Source organism: Diorhabda carinulata, chromosome 7 (assembly GCF_026250575.1).
Source record: "Diorhabda carinulata isolate Delta chromosome 7, icDioCari1.1, whole genome shotgun sequence".
Classification (NCBI taxonomy): domain Eukaryota; kingdom Metazoa; phylum Arthropoda; class Insecta; order Coleoptera; family Chrysomelidae; genus Diorhabda; species Diorhabda carinulata.
Genome location: NC_079466.1, coordinates 5963520 through 5982385, shown reverse-complemented (window position 1 = coordinate 5982385; position 18866 = coordinate 5963520). Strand labels below are relative to the sequence as shown.

The 18866-nt window shown below is 30.4% G+C and overlaps 1 protein-coding gene across 1 annotated transcript in view; it reads left to right on the top strand.

Moving 5' to 3' along the window:
• The first annotated feature begins 61 nt into the window (after nucleotides 1–61).
• The window catches only part of LOC130896722 (enhancer of polycomb homolog 1), a 26098-nt gene continuing 7293 nt past the window's right edge, over nucleotides 62–18866 (top strand). Inside the window, exons 1-9 of the mRNA XM_057805001.1 lie at nucleotides 62–653; nucleotides 2567–2705; nucleotides 2865–3106; nucleotides 4064–4233; nucleotides 4699–4924; nucleotides 5002–5211; nucleotides 5664–6142; nucleotides 8304–8863; nucleotides 10554–10683. Coding sequence (XP_057660984.1) covers nucleotides 501–653; nucleotides 2567–2705; nucleotides 2865–3106; nucleotides 4064–4233; nucleotides 4699–4924; nucleotides 5002–5211; nucleotides 5664–6142; nucleotides 8304–8863; nucleotides 10554–10683 — 2309 coding nt within the window. The 5' untranslated portion in view covers nucleotides 62–500. The remainder of the gene's footprint in view (nucleotides 654–2566; nucleotides 2706–2864; nucleotides 3107–4063; nucleotides 4234–4698; nucleotides 4925–5001; nucleotides 5212–5663; nucleotides 6143–8303; nucleotides 8864–10553; nucleotides 10684–18866) is intronic.

The following is an 18866-nucleotide window of genomic DNA, read 5'->3' as shown; positions in this document are numbered from 1 at the left end:
TTATAATGAACCTAAAGAAACTAGCAAAATAAAATATTCCCATCTCTATTTTTAAATCTTTCATTCAATAAATGTCAACTTGGCTATAAAATGAATAGTAAAATGTTGAAATAGTGTTAGTTTAATGTTCATTCTTAATAATTGAAAAAAAATTGAATTTAAAAAATAGTTTTAGCAGTTGTGTATGAAGATGAATGGAGCTTTCTCCCTAAACATGTGAACGTGCGTAAAAGGTTCCCGCGCACTGCGTGTTCCTAGTATTTTCATGGCTCCATGGCATATCCGCCATGATGGCTTTATGCTCAACACGCTCAACATGGAAAGTTTCAAAGTTGTTTTATCGTATTTGTGACTGAGTGCGTGTAAATAAAAACAATGGGAACATACTAGAGGAAAGAAAGTATTGTTTAGTGCCCTCCTCGATCGGCTCGAGGGAAAGGGAGCTAGTTTTTAGGAAGTTTTATGTTGGCCTTGTCGAGTGTTTGGTGCTGTCAACAAATATGTCGAAGCTTTCATTTAGGGCGAGGGCCCTGGATGCTAGCAAACCCATGCCTATATACATGGCTGAGGAACTCCCGGATCTTCCTGATTTTTCAGCGATCAACCGGGCAGTTCCTCAAATGCCTTCAGGAATGCAAAAAGAGGAGGAATGTGTAAGTTTTCTTAGATCGACTTCAGGCATTTGTTAACATAGTTGGCGGCCATGTTGATAGTATTCGCGCTCGCCTCCCATGCGCAACCGGCGAATTATTATTTTTATTTTGTATTAACAGAGATTATAATTTTCATATAAAAATTACTTTTCATGTGTAATTAGCAAAATTAAAAATGTTTACACGTACTTCCAAAGATGACATAACCTCTAAACGTATTCAATTTTTTGTACATACACACCAGTGATAAACATAATAGACTCTTGAAATATATTTCAAGTTTTTACAATACAATAAATTATACATTTTATTGTGTCAGTATTGTAACTTGACAACTATCATCAAAAATATTAAACATTATTATTAAATCATTATGGTACTCAAGAAATTCAGCCAAAATAGTTACAATGTTTAGTAGACCTTTTTTTGTCATATCTATTGTTTCTTTACATATCAAGTTTTAAAAATAAAAATTAGGCAAACAATAAAACTATCACGATATTAAACAGTAGCATTTTGATTTAAGCTGCTATAATCATTTGTTAATAATCTTAAGAATTTTTTCTTAATCAGCTTACTAAAAAATGTATTTAAATTGCATTGAAGAGATTTGTTTCAGCTAAGATGTATGTATCTTACTATTCCTCTGCGATACCTCAATGTAAACAGAAATCAACTACACGGGGTTTAATCAAGTATAACATATGAAAATACAAAAAAAAATTTTCCCACTTTTTCTAAAGACAACTAAAAAGTGAATTGTATTATTAATTTTTATTACATCAATTATCAACATATCAGTACATTTGTCTGAGATCCTTTAGTGTATATATAGAGAGGCGGCTAATATAATAATACTCATTTACTGATAATAATAATAATATTTAAATGAAAGTTGAATTCATAATGTTTTTGAACACCTTTAACAAATTTTAAACTTATTACAATGTTGTTACATGGTCAGAATATATTCTCATTGACACCTTAAATTATTGCATGGTTGTAGAATTTAATATTTAAAATCCCCTTGTGAATATTTGAATACAAGGTCTCATATATTGACAATAGACACTCTAGTTATACTTACATTAGGAATGACTATTAAAGTTCAAACAACAAATTTTAAATTCTGGATTCTCAAAAAATATACTACATCCATAAGTCCCAGAAACTGAAACGACTGTTCTCAGATATATAATATGTATTGATAATCTTTTCTACAATTCCTGAAAGATTTTTAAAAAGTATTTTTGTGTTACAAGTGGAGTGGAGGTGGTGCAAATATTATAGAGCTTAAAATTTGTTATTTTATTTTTTATTCTGAACAGAAATGATAAAAGAATAAATCTTATTCCAAGTTTGTTAGAATTACACGCAAACATGTAGCTTTCACAGTTTTTTAAAAAATCTCTAATGCTTTTGGTGGATTTGGATAATGCATTTTTGTGATATTTAATAATTCAAGAGCATTGTATGCCAGGGATAACATTATATATGTGAAAACAGAAAAATAATGTTTCAAGAATGTATTAATGTATTTCATTCAACTGTCAACATTCAACAGATTTTAATACTTATCTGCCAGGTCTCTTCTACATTTTTCTCTTGATTATCTTCACATAATTGTTAACTTTATACTGTCTATTTCTTCAGTTGTTATTCTGTTAACTGCACTTTCTAAATTACACTAATATATATCATAATTGTTATTCTGTTAACTGCACTTTCTAAGTTACACTAATATATATCATAAGCTTATGTCGCAGCCCAAAAACATTACAGTAACCACACACTTCTCATATATTTATCATTATTTGTTAGAAGCAGTATAAATAAATAAATTTGCAATGAATTATGTAATTATGATCAAGCAGTCTTTTTATTTAATATTTGGAAAAATATTTTTTGAATAGGAGCATCACCTTCAACGAGCAATTGTTGCTGGGCTCATTATTCCGACCCCTGAAGTATCTGAAATGCCTGACAAAGAGTTTTATGAGAAAGTTTATCCTGCAAATTACAAGCAACCTCGGCAGCTTATCCACATGCAGCGTAAGTATTAGTAATTTTATGAACATAAATCATTTTGTTTCTCGTTTTCTCTCTTTATTAAGTTGCTACTTATGTATTACTTCAAAATTAGATGGATAATCTGATTACATTTTGATTTAATTGATACAATTTTTATCATGTTCTTTTTATTTTTCATAGCATTCACAATGGAACAGGATATTCCCGATTATGATATGGACTCTGATGATGAACGGTGGCTGCACTCTCAAACACAAAAACTTGATTTATCTCCATTAAAATTTGAGGAAATGATGGATAGGTTGGAGAAGAGTAGTGGCCAAACTGTTGTTACATTAAATGAGGCAAAGGCACTGCTGAAAGAAGACGATGATCTCATCATAGCAGTATTTGATTATTGGTTAAATAAGCGTTTGAAAACAGTGAGTATTTACTATATGTAAAACTATTATATCATAGCAGTCAACTATTTTCTCCAGTTTTTGTATTTGTACAGCTTTTTTGCCTTGGTTGGTTACAATTATCATGCTAAATGGCATTTGCTTGTTAAAGGAACTGATACTATTAACTACAAATTGTAAAATTATTTAAATTCAAAGTATCCATGAAAAATGATGAGCATTTATTCAAACATTCAAACAAAAAGCACAGAAGTTTTGTTGAAGACCATTGAGGACTGATTTGATTAATTAGGCTTGTGTGCAAGAGATTTAAAAAAATGCTCATTAACAACAGAGTTCTGGAAATTAGTCATCCCCATCGGTGATGGTGGTTAATAGCTTAATACCACAAACACTAAAAAATTGTGTTGTATAATTGTATAACATATTATTTTAGAAATCCATATGATCTCAAACATTAAGAGATAGGAGAAAGTACATTTTGATTGTTGATATCTAGTTTGACATACTTAATGTTGTAAAAAAATGTTTTTTTAGTAAAATGAAGGATATTTTTATAAATCCAATATTTTAAGTATATTTAAAACATATATTCAACTTGACATATATAAGGTGTGTCTAAAAAAATGCGGTGAATTATATCATTAAAAACAAGGAAAAATCTAACATGAAATCTAAGTTAATCTCCATGCAAGTACATGAATGGAAGCACTTCTGTGGCTTTTTTGTAATGCTTTTATCTGCTCTATTGTATCCTCAATGTCAGGAATGGTGCCAAAAATTATCCCTTCAAGCACATTTTTGTCACTGCTTATCTTCATACATAAAGATATGATTCATACTAGTTGAATAAGATACAATGTAATTGCCCCGAATTAAAATTCAATCGCCTTATTTTTTATCACACCTAGTATCTAGTTTTTCAGGATATTGTGTTGAGTCTTGAACTTTGATTTTCTGACATACATAAATTTTTAGCAACATCCTCTAATCTTGACTGTCAAGACAGAACATAGATCTGGCACTGCAGCTAACAACCCGTACTTAGCATTTCGGCGACGAACAGAGAAGATGCAGACACGAAAAAACCGCAAAAACGACGAAGCTTCCTACGAGAAGATGTTAAAATTAAGAAGGGATTTGTACAGGTAAAATCGCAAACAGCCGAACTTATGAGTTTATTTGTTCAAATCTCATTTTTTTAATAAGTGAAAGGCTGTATCAGTCAAGTTTGTTATTCTTTTAGTACTGATTACAGAGATCATGCTATGGGGTAAATTTGTACAATAGCTAGGATACCTATTTTTATGAATTTATAATTATGACTATTTCAAATAATATCCAAATATCCTTTAATCAGTATTTTATTTTGTATAAAATTGATCAAAATGAGGCAGCTACTTCATAAACATAACTGAAAAGAAATTGAGTTTGCTTTGCTAGACCAATTTCAGGTATCAGTTTTCTTTGTCAGTACAAGATGGGGTTGAAAATTTAGTGAAAATATTGTCGATTTTTTGTTTACGTGTTTTTTATATACTATTAAAAATAAATTTATATTTCATTTGTTTGAAATTCTTAAATTTCACCATTACTGTTGTTTGTTCTTTTAGGGCTGTGACACTCTTGGAACTTGTAAAAAGGCGAGAAAAAATCAAACGAGAACATGTACATCTAACAGTGGAAGTTTTTGAAAAACGATTTCAAGCTAAGGACTTCAATGGAACAGTTATGGCAGAAGCATCGGCCATCAAATCGTCCAGGCCTGCATTTACGCCAATATTTCATAATCCTTATCCAAATCAAACTTGGTCTAACAAGTCGATCTTGAAAGATGAGGTAAGTGAAGTAATCATTTTCAACATCTCTTATTGAGAGGAGAAAAGATCTAGTTTATATGATTTGTATGTTATTAGGTCTTACCAAGAAGAGAAAAAAGACAGTATAAGAAACGTAAACACAAATCATTAAGTGGTAGTCGGTCTGGTGGCTTTGGTGTTGATTCTCTTGGAGGTTTATCTTCAGATGAAGATGTGGGCATGTCCCAGTTATCTCCAGAGCCAGAAGAAACAGAAGATGAAAGCCAGTTTGCTTTTAGAAGAAATAAGCTATGTTCATACCATACAGTAAGTTATATTTCTATTTATTAATTGTCACAGTATAGTTGATGTTTTGTTTATACAAACTTCTAAAATAAAAAAATAAAGTTATTGTTTTGCTTACATTTTAATTTACCTCCTTGAAATAAATACAATGTATAAATTTCATTTTTCTATTCAATCTATATGTTCAACTTTTAAAATATATTAAAATCAACAAACTAGAATTTTAAAATAAAACTACTTTTAAAAAAAATGTCAGATTTAAATAAAGCTTTTCATTCCACACATTTTGTCTGTCTTTAAGGAGTCATGAATTTCTTGATAAAAGAAACACTCATTTAAATTAATTGTAAAAAAAATCACTATGGGAGAATAAATGAAATATAGAAAAGCTTTTACTATGAAATTTCTGAAATTTTTTAAATCTTCGCTTTTGGAGTTAATTTACTTATTATAACAATATTTTTTTGTTTTAGCCTCTACCTAATGAAGGCAATTGGCAGTGGTGTTCAAAAGAAGAAAATGGTTTGGCAGATAAACGGTTCCGATTTACACTAACATCCCTTTCTAACCCTCGTCGGTGTATAGGTTTTGCTAGAAGAAGAGTTGGAAGAGGTGGTAGAATTATCCTTGATCGTATTTCAACAAATTATGATGATTTTTGGAGGACATTGGATTTCTCTATAACAGAACCCGAGAGAGAAGTAGGTGCTAGTTCAACCATTGAGGAAGAGCCAGCATTTTGTCAACAAACTGATATTAAAAGTGAAGTTAGTGTTAATAACAATAATAACAGGATAAGTGATAATAGTGTGATTAGTGATAGTATTAAGGTGGGAATTAAAAAGGAGCCGGAAGATGTGCAAGAAGAGGATGTAATGTCAATGGAACATGTATATACAAAAAAAGAAAAGGATGAAATGGTTGATTTTCTCAGATCGCTCAGGAGGGATTGGTAAGTAATATTTTTGTTATCGATGTAACACTTTATAGTATTAAAAAAATGTACATTATAAGGGGGCTAAATAGGTTATCCTTGTAACCCAGCTTTTGCCTATATGACTATGGAGCTAGTGAATATTTTGAAATTGTCCTCAAGAATGAGAATATTCCAAGGCCTTGGATGGGCTATGAAAGCAAGATATGGCAGAAGTGGAGAGAAGTTGTCAGATAATTTTAGAAAAATATCACAATTTTAAGTAAAAAGTTGTAAAGCTTGATTTCTGAAATAAATATTTGAAATTCTTGTGTGTTACAATTTCCTTGAGGTTGAGAAGGAGTGAAGAGAACCAGTAAAAATCGTTTTTAGTGGTAGAGATATGATTAAAGTGGGAAGAGAAAGTTGAAAGTAAGAAGACAAAGGAATATTGGCCTGATTGATAACAGCTGGTTTCAAAGTGTGAGATGTCACTGTACATGCTTGGTGTTGCTTATATAATTGAACTTTGAATTTTAAATGTGCACAGTGAAGTTTATTTAAGATTTAACAATAAGAGCAGTGACTTTTCAAGGAAGAGCAACAGAAAGATTAGCTATCACAATGACATGATAAGAAAAATATACATTGGTTTTGTTAAAGCAAGCCTGATGAAGATGCAGTGAGAGAAATCTTCAAAGTATACATGTGAAGATCCTATTTGGTAGAGGGATGAGGTTACTGTGATCTTGGTATTTGGGGTCAATTGAGTAGTGCAACAGGCTTAACATGGATATAGATGAGTTCAACAAGTGGTTAAAGTTCTGTCTATGGTGTGCAATTATTCCAGAAGGAATGATTCTAATAAGGAAGCAGTGTGATGATAGTTAGGTTATTCTTCTTTCCTTTCTGTAAGTTTTTGTCTATATTGTCGCTCCAACGTCGAACAACCCACAAATGTGCAAATTTAAAATTAAGAGAAAGAAGCATTTGAAAGTTTTGTAATCAATTAAAAATCGTAATTGATATTTCTTATTTTTGTGTTGGGTCAATACATTCTAATTTTTAATGCTTGCTAAGGTAGTGTTGTGTAACTTTAAATTGTTTCATAATATAGCCAACAACCACTCATCCAGATAATAGTATCTGAAATGATTGTTCTGAAAATGACTAAAATATATATCAAAGAGCATAGCTTCTGCAACAAATGGATGCCTAATACGGCTTGGTATTTGTTGTGCCCACTCTGCAGGTCTGTACACTGGAAGTTGTTTTGATTTCTTTTCTACTTTAGAGTATATGAAATTGCATTCCATGTCTGTGTGGCCCATTTAAAAAAATGTGATATATTGTTTGTAAAATCATCTGGCATCATACTAACAGCAGTTATATTGGATCTTTATTTGCCCTTTGCTTTATTCTATAAATAGCAACTTGAATCTTGATTACCTAAATTGTGAACTAGTTTGGGAAGGTACAAAATTTGACTAGATGCTCATTTGGGGGTATTTAAAACTGCTCTCAAATCCAAATTGAAAGCCAAAGTTCTCGGCTCCTGCTGAGCTATTTCTTTACCTTTATCCCAGTTAGCGGCAATTTTTATCCTCTGATAGCTGTTGCACTGATTTTAATTCAGTTTAAAAAATCTCAAACTAACCTCATTCGTTACAAGTCTATTTCTTCAAAGATAAAGATCCATACTTTTCTCCTCACATTTTACATACATTAATTTTTTTGTTGATCAACAAAAAAATGTTGATCAAATTCTCACATATGCGTATTGAACCAGTTGATACATGCTTATTAATAGCCCTTTATATGGATTTGGATTTATGTGGATTTGGCATTGGATACTCTAATCAAAATACAATCAGAATATCAACATATGCGAAAATAACTAAATTGCACATTTGTGGTTTTGGCATTGGGGCGAGAATATGATTATATAGTTATCAAATAATTTAGAATGGTTCTGAAGAACTTACGAGAGTATACTAGGGCTTCAATTTGGCTATAAAAGCAACACAGGACAGAAGTGGAGAAAAGCTGACAGAAGTGGTCAGATGATTTGAAGAAAACAAAATTTTGAGTAGAAAATTAAAAATTCTGCTTTCTGTATTAATTTTTGGAATAAATAGTGGTGTGTTACAATATAAGTACATCAAGTTGATTAGAAATTTAAATTTGGTTTTATTTGTAGGTTACATTTTCGACCTAAAACTCCACCACCTGACTATGAAGTTCCCTGTGATATGCTTCATACTGAGGAATCATTCTTCGATCCCAGTGCCAATACGTTTTCTATGGAGATACAAACGTTGGATGCACCGAGCTCTACACTTCTAGATACTTCTACGTTTATCTCTGATCCTTTCACACTTGACCACATGGACTTGGATACAAGGCAGATTTCACCTGCTGTGTCCACTCTCAATACGCTTATACCTAGTGTTAGTGATAGTAATGAAGTTGACAACTTGTCAAGTGATTCTTCTAATAGCGATAGTGACTTTAGAACTATTGGTTGCTCGAACTTTAAAGTGAATGATCTTGGTATGAATGACAGTAATGTTATGATGAACACTACTGTGACGCGAAGTCAAAAAAAAATTCATTCAAATGCTAGTCGCAAAGTGAACAATACAAATTTACTATCTTCTTCTTCAAGTGGGGAAGAATTCAAACCAACGATCAGGAGCAGCCCAGATTCTTCTCCACTTGGAAACACCAATGGATTATTGAGTCAGCTTTATTTTGATGGTAAGAATAAATTACGTTCCAATTAATATTCCTGTATTTAAGTATTAAATTTAATATCGGTTTTTCAAATTTTATTAACAAATTTCAAAGTAAAGCGGTATTCTTATAGTCCCAGAAAAAAAACTTCCATCTACTATTCAGTTTAGACTAATGTGAAGCTTTCAAAATTATTTTTAGGTTAAAAAACTCAGATAAGTAAATTTCAATTTATGCAACATTGTTTAAGCACCACTTTGTTTAGATTAGAAAGTGCTAAATATATTAAAAGACATAATAGAAAGAAATAAGTTCAAAAATGTTGATCTTACATTTATTTCCATTTTTAATTTCTCTAGTTTATGTATAATGAACCCAAAAATACAAAGAGGAACTTCTATAATTATCATTATAATTTTTCTGGCTTAGAAAATTTTGCAAGGAAGTCTTGAAACTAAATGCTGATAATTACTTGAATCCTTTGAAATATATACCTAGTACTAATGTGGTTTTTCAAATATCCATTTCACAAATAATTTATTGTGCAAGGTATACTCATATTTTTTTAGAAACCCCTAAAAAAAATTGAGTGGTGTGAGAACACCGTTTAATAATCTGGTAGTATAACCAGTTGAAATAGCCAATGTTACATTGTCTAGATACAGAATAGTAGGTCTAAGAAGCTAGCATTGAGAAATCGGCAAAATTGAATGAACCTTGCTGGAATTTGTTGCTAATCAGTTGCCAAAGATTGAGTTTTGTTGATCCATATGATTCCTTAGAAATTATGTTATTACTAACTTTACATTATTATAGCATACATTATGAAAATTCCATAATATCAATTTTCTCTATTAGGTATAATTTGTTGCTAATTAATTGCCAAACATTAAATTTTGTTGCTAAAGTCGATTCTCCATAATTAAACTTTGCTAGCTGCTATCACGGGTTTTAAGAATGCCTATAAGTTTTGCTATAATTTCCTATAGAGTAAATATTGAAATATTTTTTAACCGAACTGCCTGATTCCTTGTTTCTATTTTGTTGGTGTAAATAATTGTAATGGCAAAATCAATTAGCAAAAAATTACAAATTATTTCAAACGTATTTTTAAAACCTTTGCTAGTTGCTAGTAAGAATTGATACTGAGGAATCGACTATTTATTGGTTAGGTTATTTTTTCTATCTTACTATAAAGTTAACATTAATTTCATATCTTACTGGTAAATAGCTGGTAAAGAAACATTAATTGTTTATCAACTAATCAGTAAAAAACTATCCTGTATAAATAAATGTAATATTATGGAATTGGTAAAATCCTTACAATAGACTTAAATACCTGGTAATTAATTAGCAATAAATTCTCCAACATAACGTTTTTGATTTTGCTTACTTCTCGCTGCTAGTCTGTTTGACCTGAGAATAGTTATTTTAGGCTGTTAATTTTGTGAACTTGGTACTGTACCACAGAAACATTTGTATTATTTACCTCAAATTCTTGTTGGTGGTAACAAATTTAAAATGATAAATTGTACCTGTCGCTTATGATAACATAGTTTTTTTGTTATTTTAAAAAATTATACAATGTACGAAGTCTTTGACTTTTGTCTGAAAATATAAACTTTTTAAATAAGTTGCTGCTTTTTCTTGTTACTTTATTTATTTAGTTAAAAATTATGTTAATTAAAGACTAATGAGCAGTTCATTTTTGTAGTACCTCCTCCTAGAACAAAAAACAATAAACTTCAATACGCTTACTCTGGAGGTGTGGGATATCCAAATGCATCTTCAGGCACCCTAAGTCTTCATACTTCTGCGCATACTCTTACGCTTAATAGTCATAGGTAAGTCAAATTTGATATGTTCATAATCATTTCAATAGTCTATCATTTTCATCATAAAGTGAGAAATATATTTTTGGTACAACAAAAATTATCAAATATGAGAAAATTGTGAATATTTTTAACTGAAACTAAAACATATTATTTTATTACGCTTATGTTTGAAGTTTAATTTGTTTTTTTTTTTGTTACATTAGCACTAAAAGAATTATCAATTATCAATATTCATTCTTATAGTAGAAATGTTTCTATAAAGAAATTCATTTCAGTTACAAATAATCCCAACTTTCAGATATATGATAACTTTCATACCATTACTTACAAACAAATGTAGTCATGCCATTGATAGTGCAAGGAAAATGCTTTCTGTCCAGTATGCTTAAGCTGATTTAGACTTACGCTCAAAATTACGGATACCCATAGGGGATATATCAAAATTTTTTATTTTTAATTATCAAAATTCCCCTTTTAATATACAAAAAATGAGTAATGGCTGGTTTCATAATACATTTAAAGGAAGCTTTAAATTTAAAGTTCCCATTTAATTAAGGTTATGTTTATGTTTGAATTCTAAGCTGGCCAAGTTTTATAAAATAAAAGGTTAACGGCACAGCGGCTAGATATCTTGCTACATTAATTTCGAGCTGAAGCTCATCTAAAGAGGAAAATAGTATTACCCCGAAGACGAAAAATATATCGACATAAAAAAATTATTTGGAAACATACGACGACATGGATTTTTTAGAAAGATTTCGAATACAGACCCAGAATATTATATTATTGTAATTATTTCTTTCTTATCCTTATTATTGTAAAGACATAATTCCAAAAATAAAATAAAAAATAAAAATTTTCACAAGAACACTCTTACCTAAACCATAATCTTTTTTATCATTGATAACTTTCTTGTTCCTTGTTTGTAAACCATTTCTAGAAATTCTCTTTTCCTATGATTAAACATACATTCAATAATAAATACTATACTCTATTTGGAAAAGTGATAAATGCTCATCATAAATGCAAAACCCTGAAATTTTTAGTAGGGTACTTTACGTCCAAAATTTGGAATATTTAAATATGCCAATGATAAATAAGTAACTGGACACATATATATGTAAGCGGTTACCTAGATAATCCGAATGGCCATCTTTTTCTTTCCAAAATTGAAGGATATCTTTATTTCTCTCTCTATTTTAATACTTTCACGATAACCTCTGAATCTCCCCAAAAGTAATAAGACCCTCATAGCCGTTGCAATGGGTTTTTCGTAATTAATAAAATATTATTATTGCTTTTTAATATATACAGTTATTTTTATTTAATTATTTACAAATACAAGCATATACATGTAAGTATGAAAAATAAAAATACAAAATATACTAAACTACACTTTACTATAATATAAACACTATATACATATATACTACTCATTACTATATTATGTACAACAGTCTACAAACATTTCCTGAAACATATTTAAAGTATGTACATAATTGCAACATATATATTTTATTCCGAAGAACTAGTGGATGAATTGTTCAAATTAATCATGAGAGGTTCCACAGTTTGATCAATAATGTTGTCTAATTCCCACATTTTTTCTTCCTCTTTGATAACATGCTGAATGCATTTTTGCCAGTCATCAGCATTATTGTCTTTTAAAGCTTCGTTTAGTAATATTCTAACGTCCTTTAATTGTGTTGTGTTTTTCCGAGCTACTTTGTCTTTAACTTGGGCCCATATCAATTCGATCGGATTGAGTTCACAGTGAGAGGGAGGTAGATGAGTAATAGTAATTTGGCGATTTCTTGCCACTTCATCAATATTATGTTTCTTGTAGGTATTTTTATTTCTTTTGACAATTGACAAAAGTTCGTTTTTCACCAAGTCATTGTTAAATGTAATATTTTTTTGTATTAACCAGTTAATAATGTCTTGTTCTCTCCATGACGTCGTAGGTAGACTCTCAACTTGTCTCGAGTGGTAACTGGAGTCGTCAAGAACAATTACAGATCCGCCTGGAATAAGATCTAGCATTTGTGTAAAGTATTCTGTATTCATATCCTCGTGATAGTCACCGGTTTTTTTTATTCAAATAACAGTAGGCCACCATCAAAAAACCACTGTCACTGCCAATATGTGTTACTATTAATCGTCTGCCTTTCCCCGATGAAGGTCTCAATCCTGTTGATAGTCCCTCCAAGAAAGCTTGTCTAAAATTGTTAACTGTCCTATCTAGCCATATTTTTCGTATAGTGTGCCCCTCGTTAACACCAGTCTGAAACTTGTCAATAACCATTTAAGTACATCTCATATTTTAATCTTTTATTACCCTCTTAATTATCATTTTTCCCAGAAAACATTTTACAAATCGTTTTCAAATTAACCTGTCTGGTATAGTTATATAAAGGGCGTGAAATATTTACCTGTCACTATTATTCCTTTCTTAAAATACCCCAAACGAATTGTTTTGACTGATAAGTAAAAATAGTGCAAAAAATTTCTTAGAAAATAAATGTTGGATTAATTTGCTAAATTTAATAAAATAAAATAATAAATTGTTCTTAAATTTGACTAAGGCTATGGTGGCCAGGAAAGGGATTGATTTATTACTCTATACTTTTTCCGAATGGAGTATAAAAAATGCTTTTAATGGCTCACATACAAAGGAGAAAGCTATCAATGATAAAAAGACCTAAATAACTCAAGTAAAATTTAATGTTCTAAAAACTAAGGAAAAATTTTTTTTTTTTTATGTCAAAACTGATTGGTATTTTGATTTTATCTTTATTTCGATATTCATGTTGTAGGTGATCTATTCATTAATATAATTATGCAAATTGACAGAAGTAGGTTGAAATGTCAATTTTAACATGTTATTACAAACTGAAAAATTATGACGAAAACATATAAAAAGGTCTAAGAAATAAAAAGTTGAAGAAAAATAATAAAATAATGTATATTAAATAATATATAATATAAATTGAAAAATCAATTGAGAATTTAAATCTTTTTCAAATTTTTTTTTTAAGATTAAGAAGAATCATTTTTTTCTTGTGATCCTCTTATTCTCGTATTTCTTTACTTTCCATAATATCAGTTTCATTTTCCAATAATATATATATTTTTTCATATTTATTTTTTACTTCTATCAGCGGATTAGTTATTGATCTAAGTTGTTGGTTGACAGGCCTCTTTATTTACGCCACTGCAATTACAAATTCACTGAATCATCAAATACCACTATATTAGCTAAAGCTCTCACATTATCCGAATCAAGACCTTTTTCTGATTGTAGCTTTTGTGGCACGACACTACAGTAGATGTACTCTGCAAAACATCTAATAACTTACATATTTGCATCTGTTTTCATATTTAGCTTGGAGTTTCTGAACACTTTCGCGTTGAATCCACTTTCAACATTTTCTCATGCTTCTTTCTAAAAGTAAATAAATGTAAATTAGATCAATGTACCACTGGTATCAATGTCCATTTCAAGTCTAACCTTTCCATTGCAAGAAAATTTGTTTCGTCACTTTAGTTTTAATAATAGCCTTATATTTCTTCACCTCCTCAATTAATATGAGTTATTCTTCGTTCCCAATTGGTACTACGAACCCCTTTTGTCATCATTGTCAAGAATAAACCTGAATAAAAAACATTACAATTGAAAATGATAATTGTGCATCAAACATGTGAAACGTTTAATACTTACGATTAAAAATAATGAAAATAATTGTTGAATTGAATAATTGAAATGAAAAATTGAATTAAATTGGCAAATAGAAAATACAACACTAAAGATCGAGCCAAAATAAATGTTAATGACAAAACAAACATTCTTTTACATAGTTCTACGTTTCATTTTATTTCTTTTTCTAAAGACATATATTGGAAAAGTACAGAATATTGTCCGTAGTACCTATCAAAAACTTTTAAACTACAGCCAGACTTGCCAACCTTTTTTTAACGCCTTAAAGAAACCTTTACTTAAGAGACATTTAAAAATCGATTATGGCACCACATCACTTTAAAGACTAAGTTAGAGGACCCTTTAATTTGAAGGAACCCTTAGTTAAAGTGCCAATTTGAGTGGGATTATGAAACCGGCCTGTAATTATCTATTTAAATTATTTTTAGTTACATTTATATCTATAAATAGAATCACAAATTTTACTTTAGTAGTTATTTTCTATCCTTGATAGATTTATCACTATTATGGAAATTAATTATTTCCAAAAAATTATTTTGAATTTGAATCCTTCAAGGATTTTTGTAAATGAAGACTTCTTATTATCGAGTGTCCGTCCCATACATATAGCATCACAATTATTATAAGGAACCTAATATACAACATTCTTTTATTTTTTGTCATTTTTGATTTTAGGTATCCTTTATGACTTTTATATTTTTGATAGTCTATCAGTCAATGCACATAATTTGCTAAAGACGGGCACCAAATTTTGTTATAACTTTTGTGATGTCTGTTTACAATGGTTATAATTGGAGTGTTGACATTTTACAGTATTTTTATATTTTTTCCTTTTTCTCTTAATTCTGTTGTCATCAACTTCTGACGACATTTTGGGCACTTTTAAGTAGAATGTTGTTTTTGTTTGTTTTATTAATCTATTTATGAAATCAGATCGTCACTAGATTAGATGAGATAGAGCGTAAGATCTTGAATCTACCTCGCTATGCACTTTGACCTATTGTGTACCGCGGACTGTTCACCAGTCAGGTAGCAACGACTTTGCAAAGTGAGGCTATACGGCTTACCTCTTTTGGCTTTAAAAAGCGTATCCTATTCTTTGTTTATGAATTGCGTTGCACTCGGCGGTTTCCTGTCTGGGCTGTCTGGAGTTTCTTCGAAGCTCTTCAGATAGTAATCCACAGATAGTTTCTAGTAAGCGTAACAGTAACTTTCCTTAGATCGTCTTTGTTAAATTTAAGTGCCTTTTGAGAACAATTGGAGGCACAGGAAAGAAATCTCTTAGATTGAGGTCTTATTTCATGTTTCTGATTTTTTGTTATTTTCCCACTTTTTTATGACCGTGACTTGATGTCTTTTTGGGAAACCTATGAAAGGTTGTGGTCCTATGAAAGAAATTGTTCCACCTTTTGCCAGATGATTGACTTGTTCGTTGTCGTGTACTCGGGTGTGGCTGGATACCCTCCTAAGAGTAACTTTATTGTTTGCTACAATTGAGGTCAAAGATTCTATGTAGTCCCATACTAGCTATGACTCAATTTTAAAGAGTCAAGTGCTTGTAGGGCTGCTCTGCTGTCTAATAGGATTTTTATATTTGCATTGCGGTAGTTACGTAGTGCGCCTGGAACATGGAAGGTTCTGAGCCTATGTGGATAACGGGCCTCTTTCCTGGGCCATATTATATTCTTGCTCCTACTTGCCCATTTCCCGTTCTCGAGCCTCTTTTGCCCACTTTATTGTATTGTGCTGCTGTGGGACATGAGCGTGTCGCGCCTGTTATCGCAATGCCCTTTGCAACTTATCTAGGCTTGTTTCCCCAATTTTAGTTTTTGTTCTTGTTCGCCATATGAAAGCTGGATAGCTTATAATATGTCGCATAATGTATTTGTACACCCAATTCATAATTTTAGGTTTTAAGCTGCATGTTCCACCGACTATTCTGAAGCAGATGTATAAAGCACTTCGTGTCTTATGGCTTACTGCTTGAAGATGTTATCTCCATGTCAGTCTCTGATCGAAGGTCACCCCGAGAATAACTAACTTGAGGGCTAGTTCGACCCCGTTCATTCTGAAGGTTTTTGGAATGTATTTTTTCCGATGAAAAAATTAAACGTGAATGAAACTAGGGTAGTCTATGAGGGGTTTATGCTCAGACCTTCATTGACACATCAAGATTATCGCATTAGAATTAGAAATACAATATTTTCAAACATCAACAATACAACAGCAATTTAATTCATTTTCTTTTCAAGCAGCGGTTTTATTAAAGTTGATTAATTTTTTGAAACCTAAGTTACTAATTTAACAGTTGCTACATGATGATATGAATGAAAAATTGATAATTCCTAATCATTTAGTTGCACCTTTCAAAATCAACTACTAATATATAGTGATATATCTTCTACTTGGGATTTGAATCTTAGCAGAAATAACAAAAACCATGAAGTTTGATGATTATGTAAATGTACTTTGCATTTGCACTAGGCTTGTTGCTAGAGCTGCTGTACCAATCTTATATTATCGAATATATAAAGCTAAACATTACAAAATTTTGAATAAATTTCAAATCATAGATTCTAGTAGAAACAATATTGTAAATCAATTTAAAATCATCGACTGCATGTATGAACATAACTGGTCAAAGAAATTAATCCATGAAGGTCATAAATAGAGAAATTTTATCCTTTAATCTGTCCTCAAATCTCCCGAGATATAAGGACAGATTAAAATATCTTTTTAATGAATTTATGATGTAATAATGTCAAGAAGATATGTGCCAAAAAAATTTTTACAATGTTTATTTATAGATCATTGAACATGGTATCGACAGCAGTATTGAAAGAATTGCCATCAATTTTAATAAAATTCCAAGAGATATGAAAAAGCTTAAGGATTAAAATTTTGCATACTAGAAATAAAAAAAAATAACATGACATATCAAAAGATTCTACGGATTACTTTCGTCTGTGACAATTTAGCCATCAGAACACTAACAATAGTCTAACCCTTAACATTTAATGTAACATGAATTAAGTAGATATATTAATTAAGTAGAGAGTTGGATTTAAACTTTTATGGAAAAACTGACTCATTGAACTTGCAAATAGTGTATTTGTAATGGACAATGCAAGCTGCAAATTTTTGATCATCAACCAAAACGTTTTCAAATTTTTAAACAATGTCTAACTAACAATGGTAATTACTATCTTTTATTTCAAATCAGTCTATCATGCATCTAAATGAAGACAATGAATGCGTGATAGTTGTACTCTTTTATACTATCACTTTTTAACTTGAATGTGAGTCAAAATTCAGCTTTTTTCACCCTCATAGCCTTAACCTAGTAGGTGGAGGATGAATAACACTCAGATTTCAATAAAAGGGTCGGGACGTGCCTCTTTTTAATAATTTTCATCAAGTTCGTGATTCTTCACACCTGGGAAAGAGTTTTAATAATCAGGTGTACATGCTTCTACATGACTCTATTGATTGGCCTGCAAGATCTCATAATCTTTCTTCTCTAAACTATTTCATTTGGATAATACCGTTTATACATTACAACCTACTACTATTAAATTCAGCAAGGAATGTTACAAATCGATGAAAATATACCTGCGGATATATTGGAAAGTGCCAAAGCAATATATCTAAATCTTTTGCCACCTAAATCTCGCCAAGTTTATGAACTTGCATATCAGCGATTCATGGATTGGTGTAAAGCAAAAAATGTGCAAAACTATGCGGAGAGAGTTCTTATGGTGTATTTCTCTAAATTAACGAAGACCGAAAATAGTACAAAAATGTCAACATTTTTTGATGGTTGGAGAAAAATATGTTTATTCTGATATAGCCATACTCTTCGTTTAAGTTATCTAGTGGATCTGTTGAGTTACATTATCTAGTTATTTCGTGTTCTTCTTTCAATTTGTGACCTCGGAAGCAGCTAGAATATTCGAGTTTGTTTTAGTTTAATGTTCGGATAAATGTTAATTAATTTTTTGTTCTATATGAATAGTTTGAGTGAAGAAAAATTGAACAAACTTATAAAATATAAATAAAAATAAAAACCGCAAGACACTGAAAGAACACAACATCTTAAGGGTCATAAAGCTCGAATGATCAAAGTTGAAACCAAAACTGATTAATTAACCTTTACGTTAAAACTGTGCAAATAAAAGAAACACTGTTTTGAATAACGAAAGTGGATTCTTATGGAACATTGGAATCATATTTTGGGCAATAAGTTCGTAAGAGGTGAAATATTATTTCAAATTTGTACACTGATACATTTCCTTTATTTTTCAAAGATAATTTAAGCATCTCATCTTTTTGAAACGGTTGTGCAAAATCATCAGGTAACATTTCAAAAGAAGCCATTATAAATTTTCATAATATAAGAAACAAATAAGAATTTATAAATTCTTAATTGTTTCACATTACCTATATAGGCTCTATATAAACTAATCTGATTCTG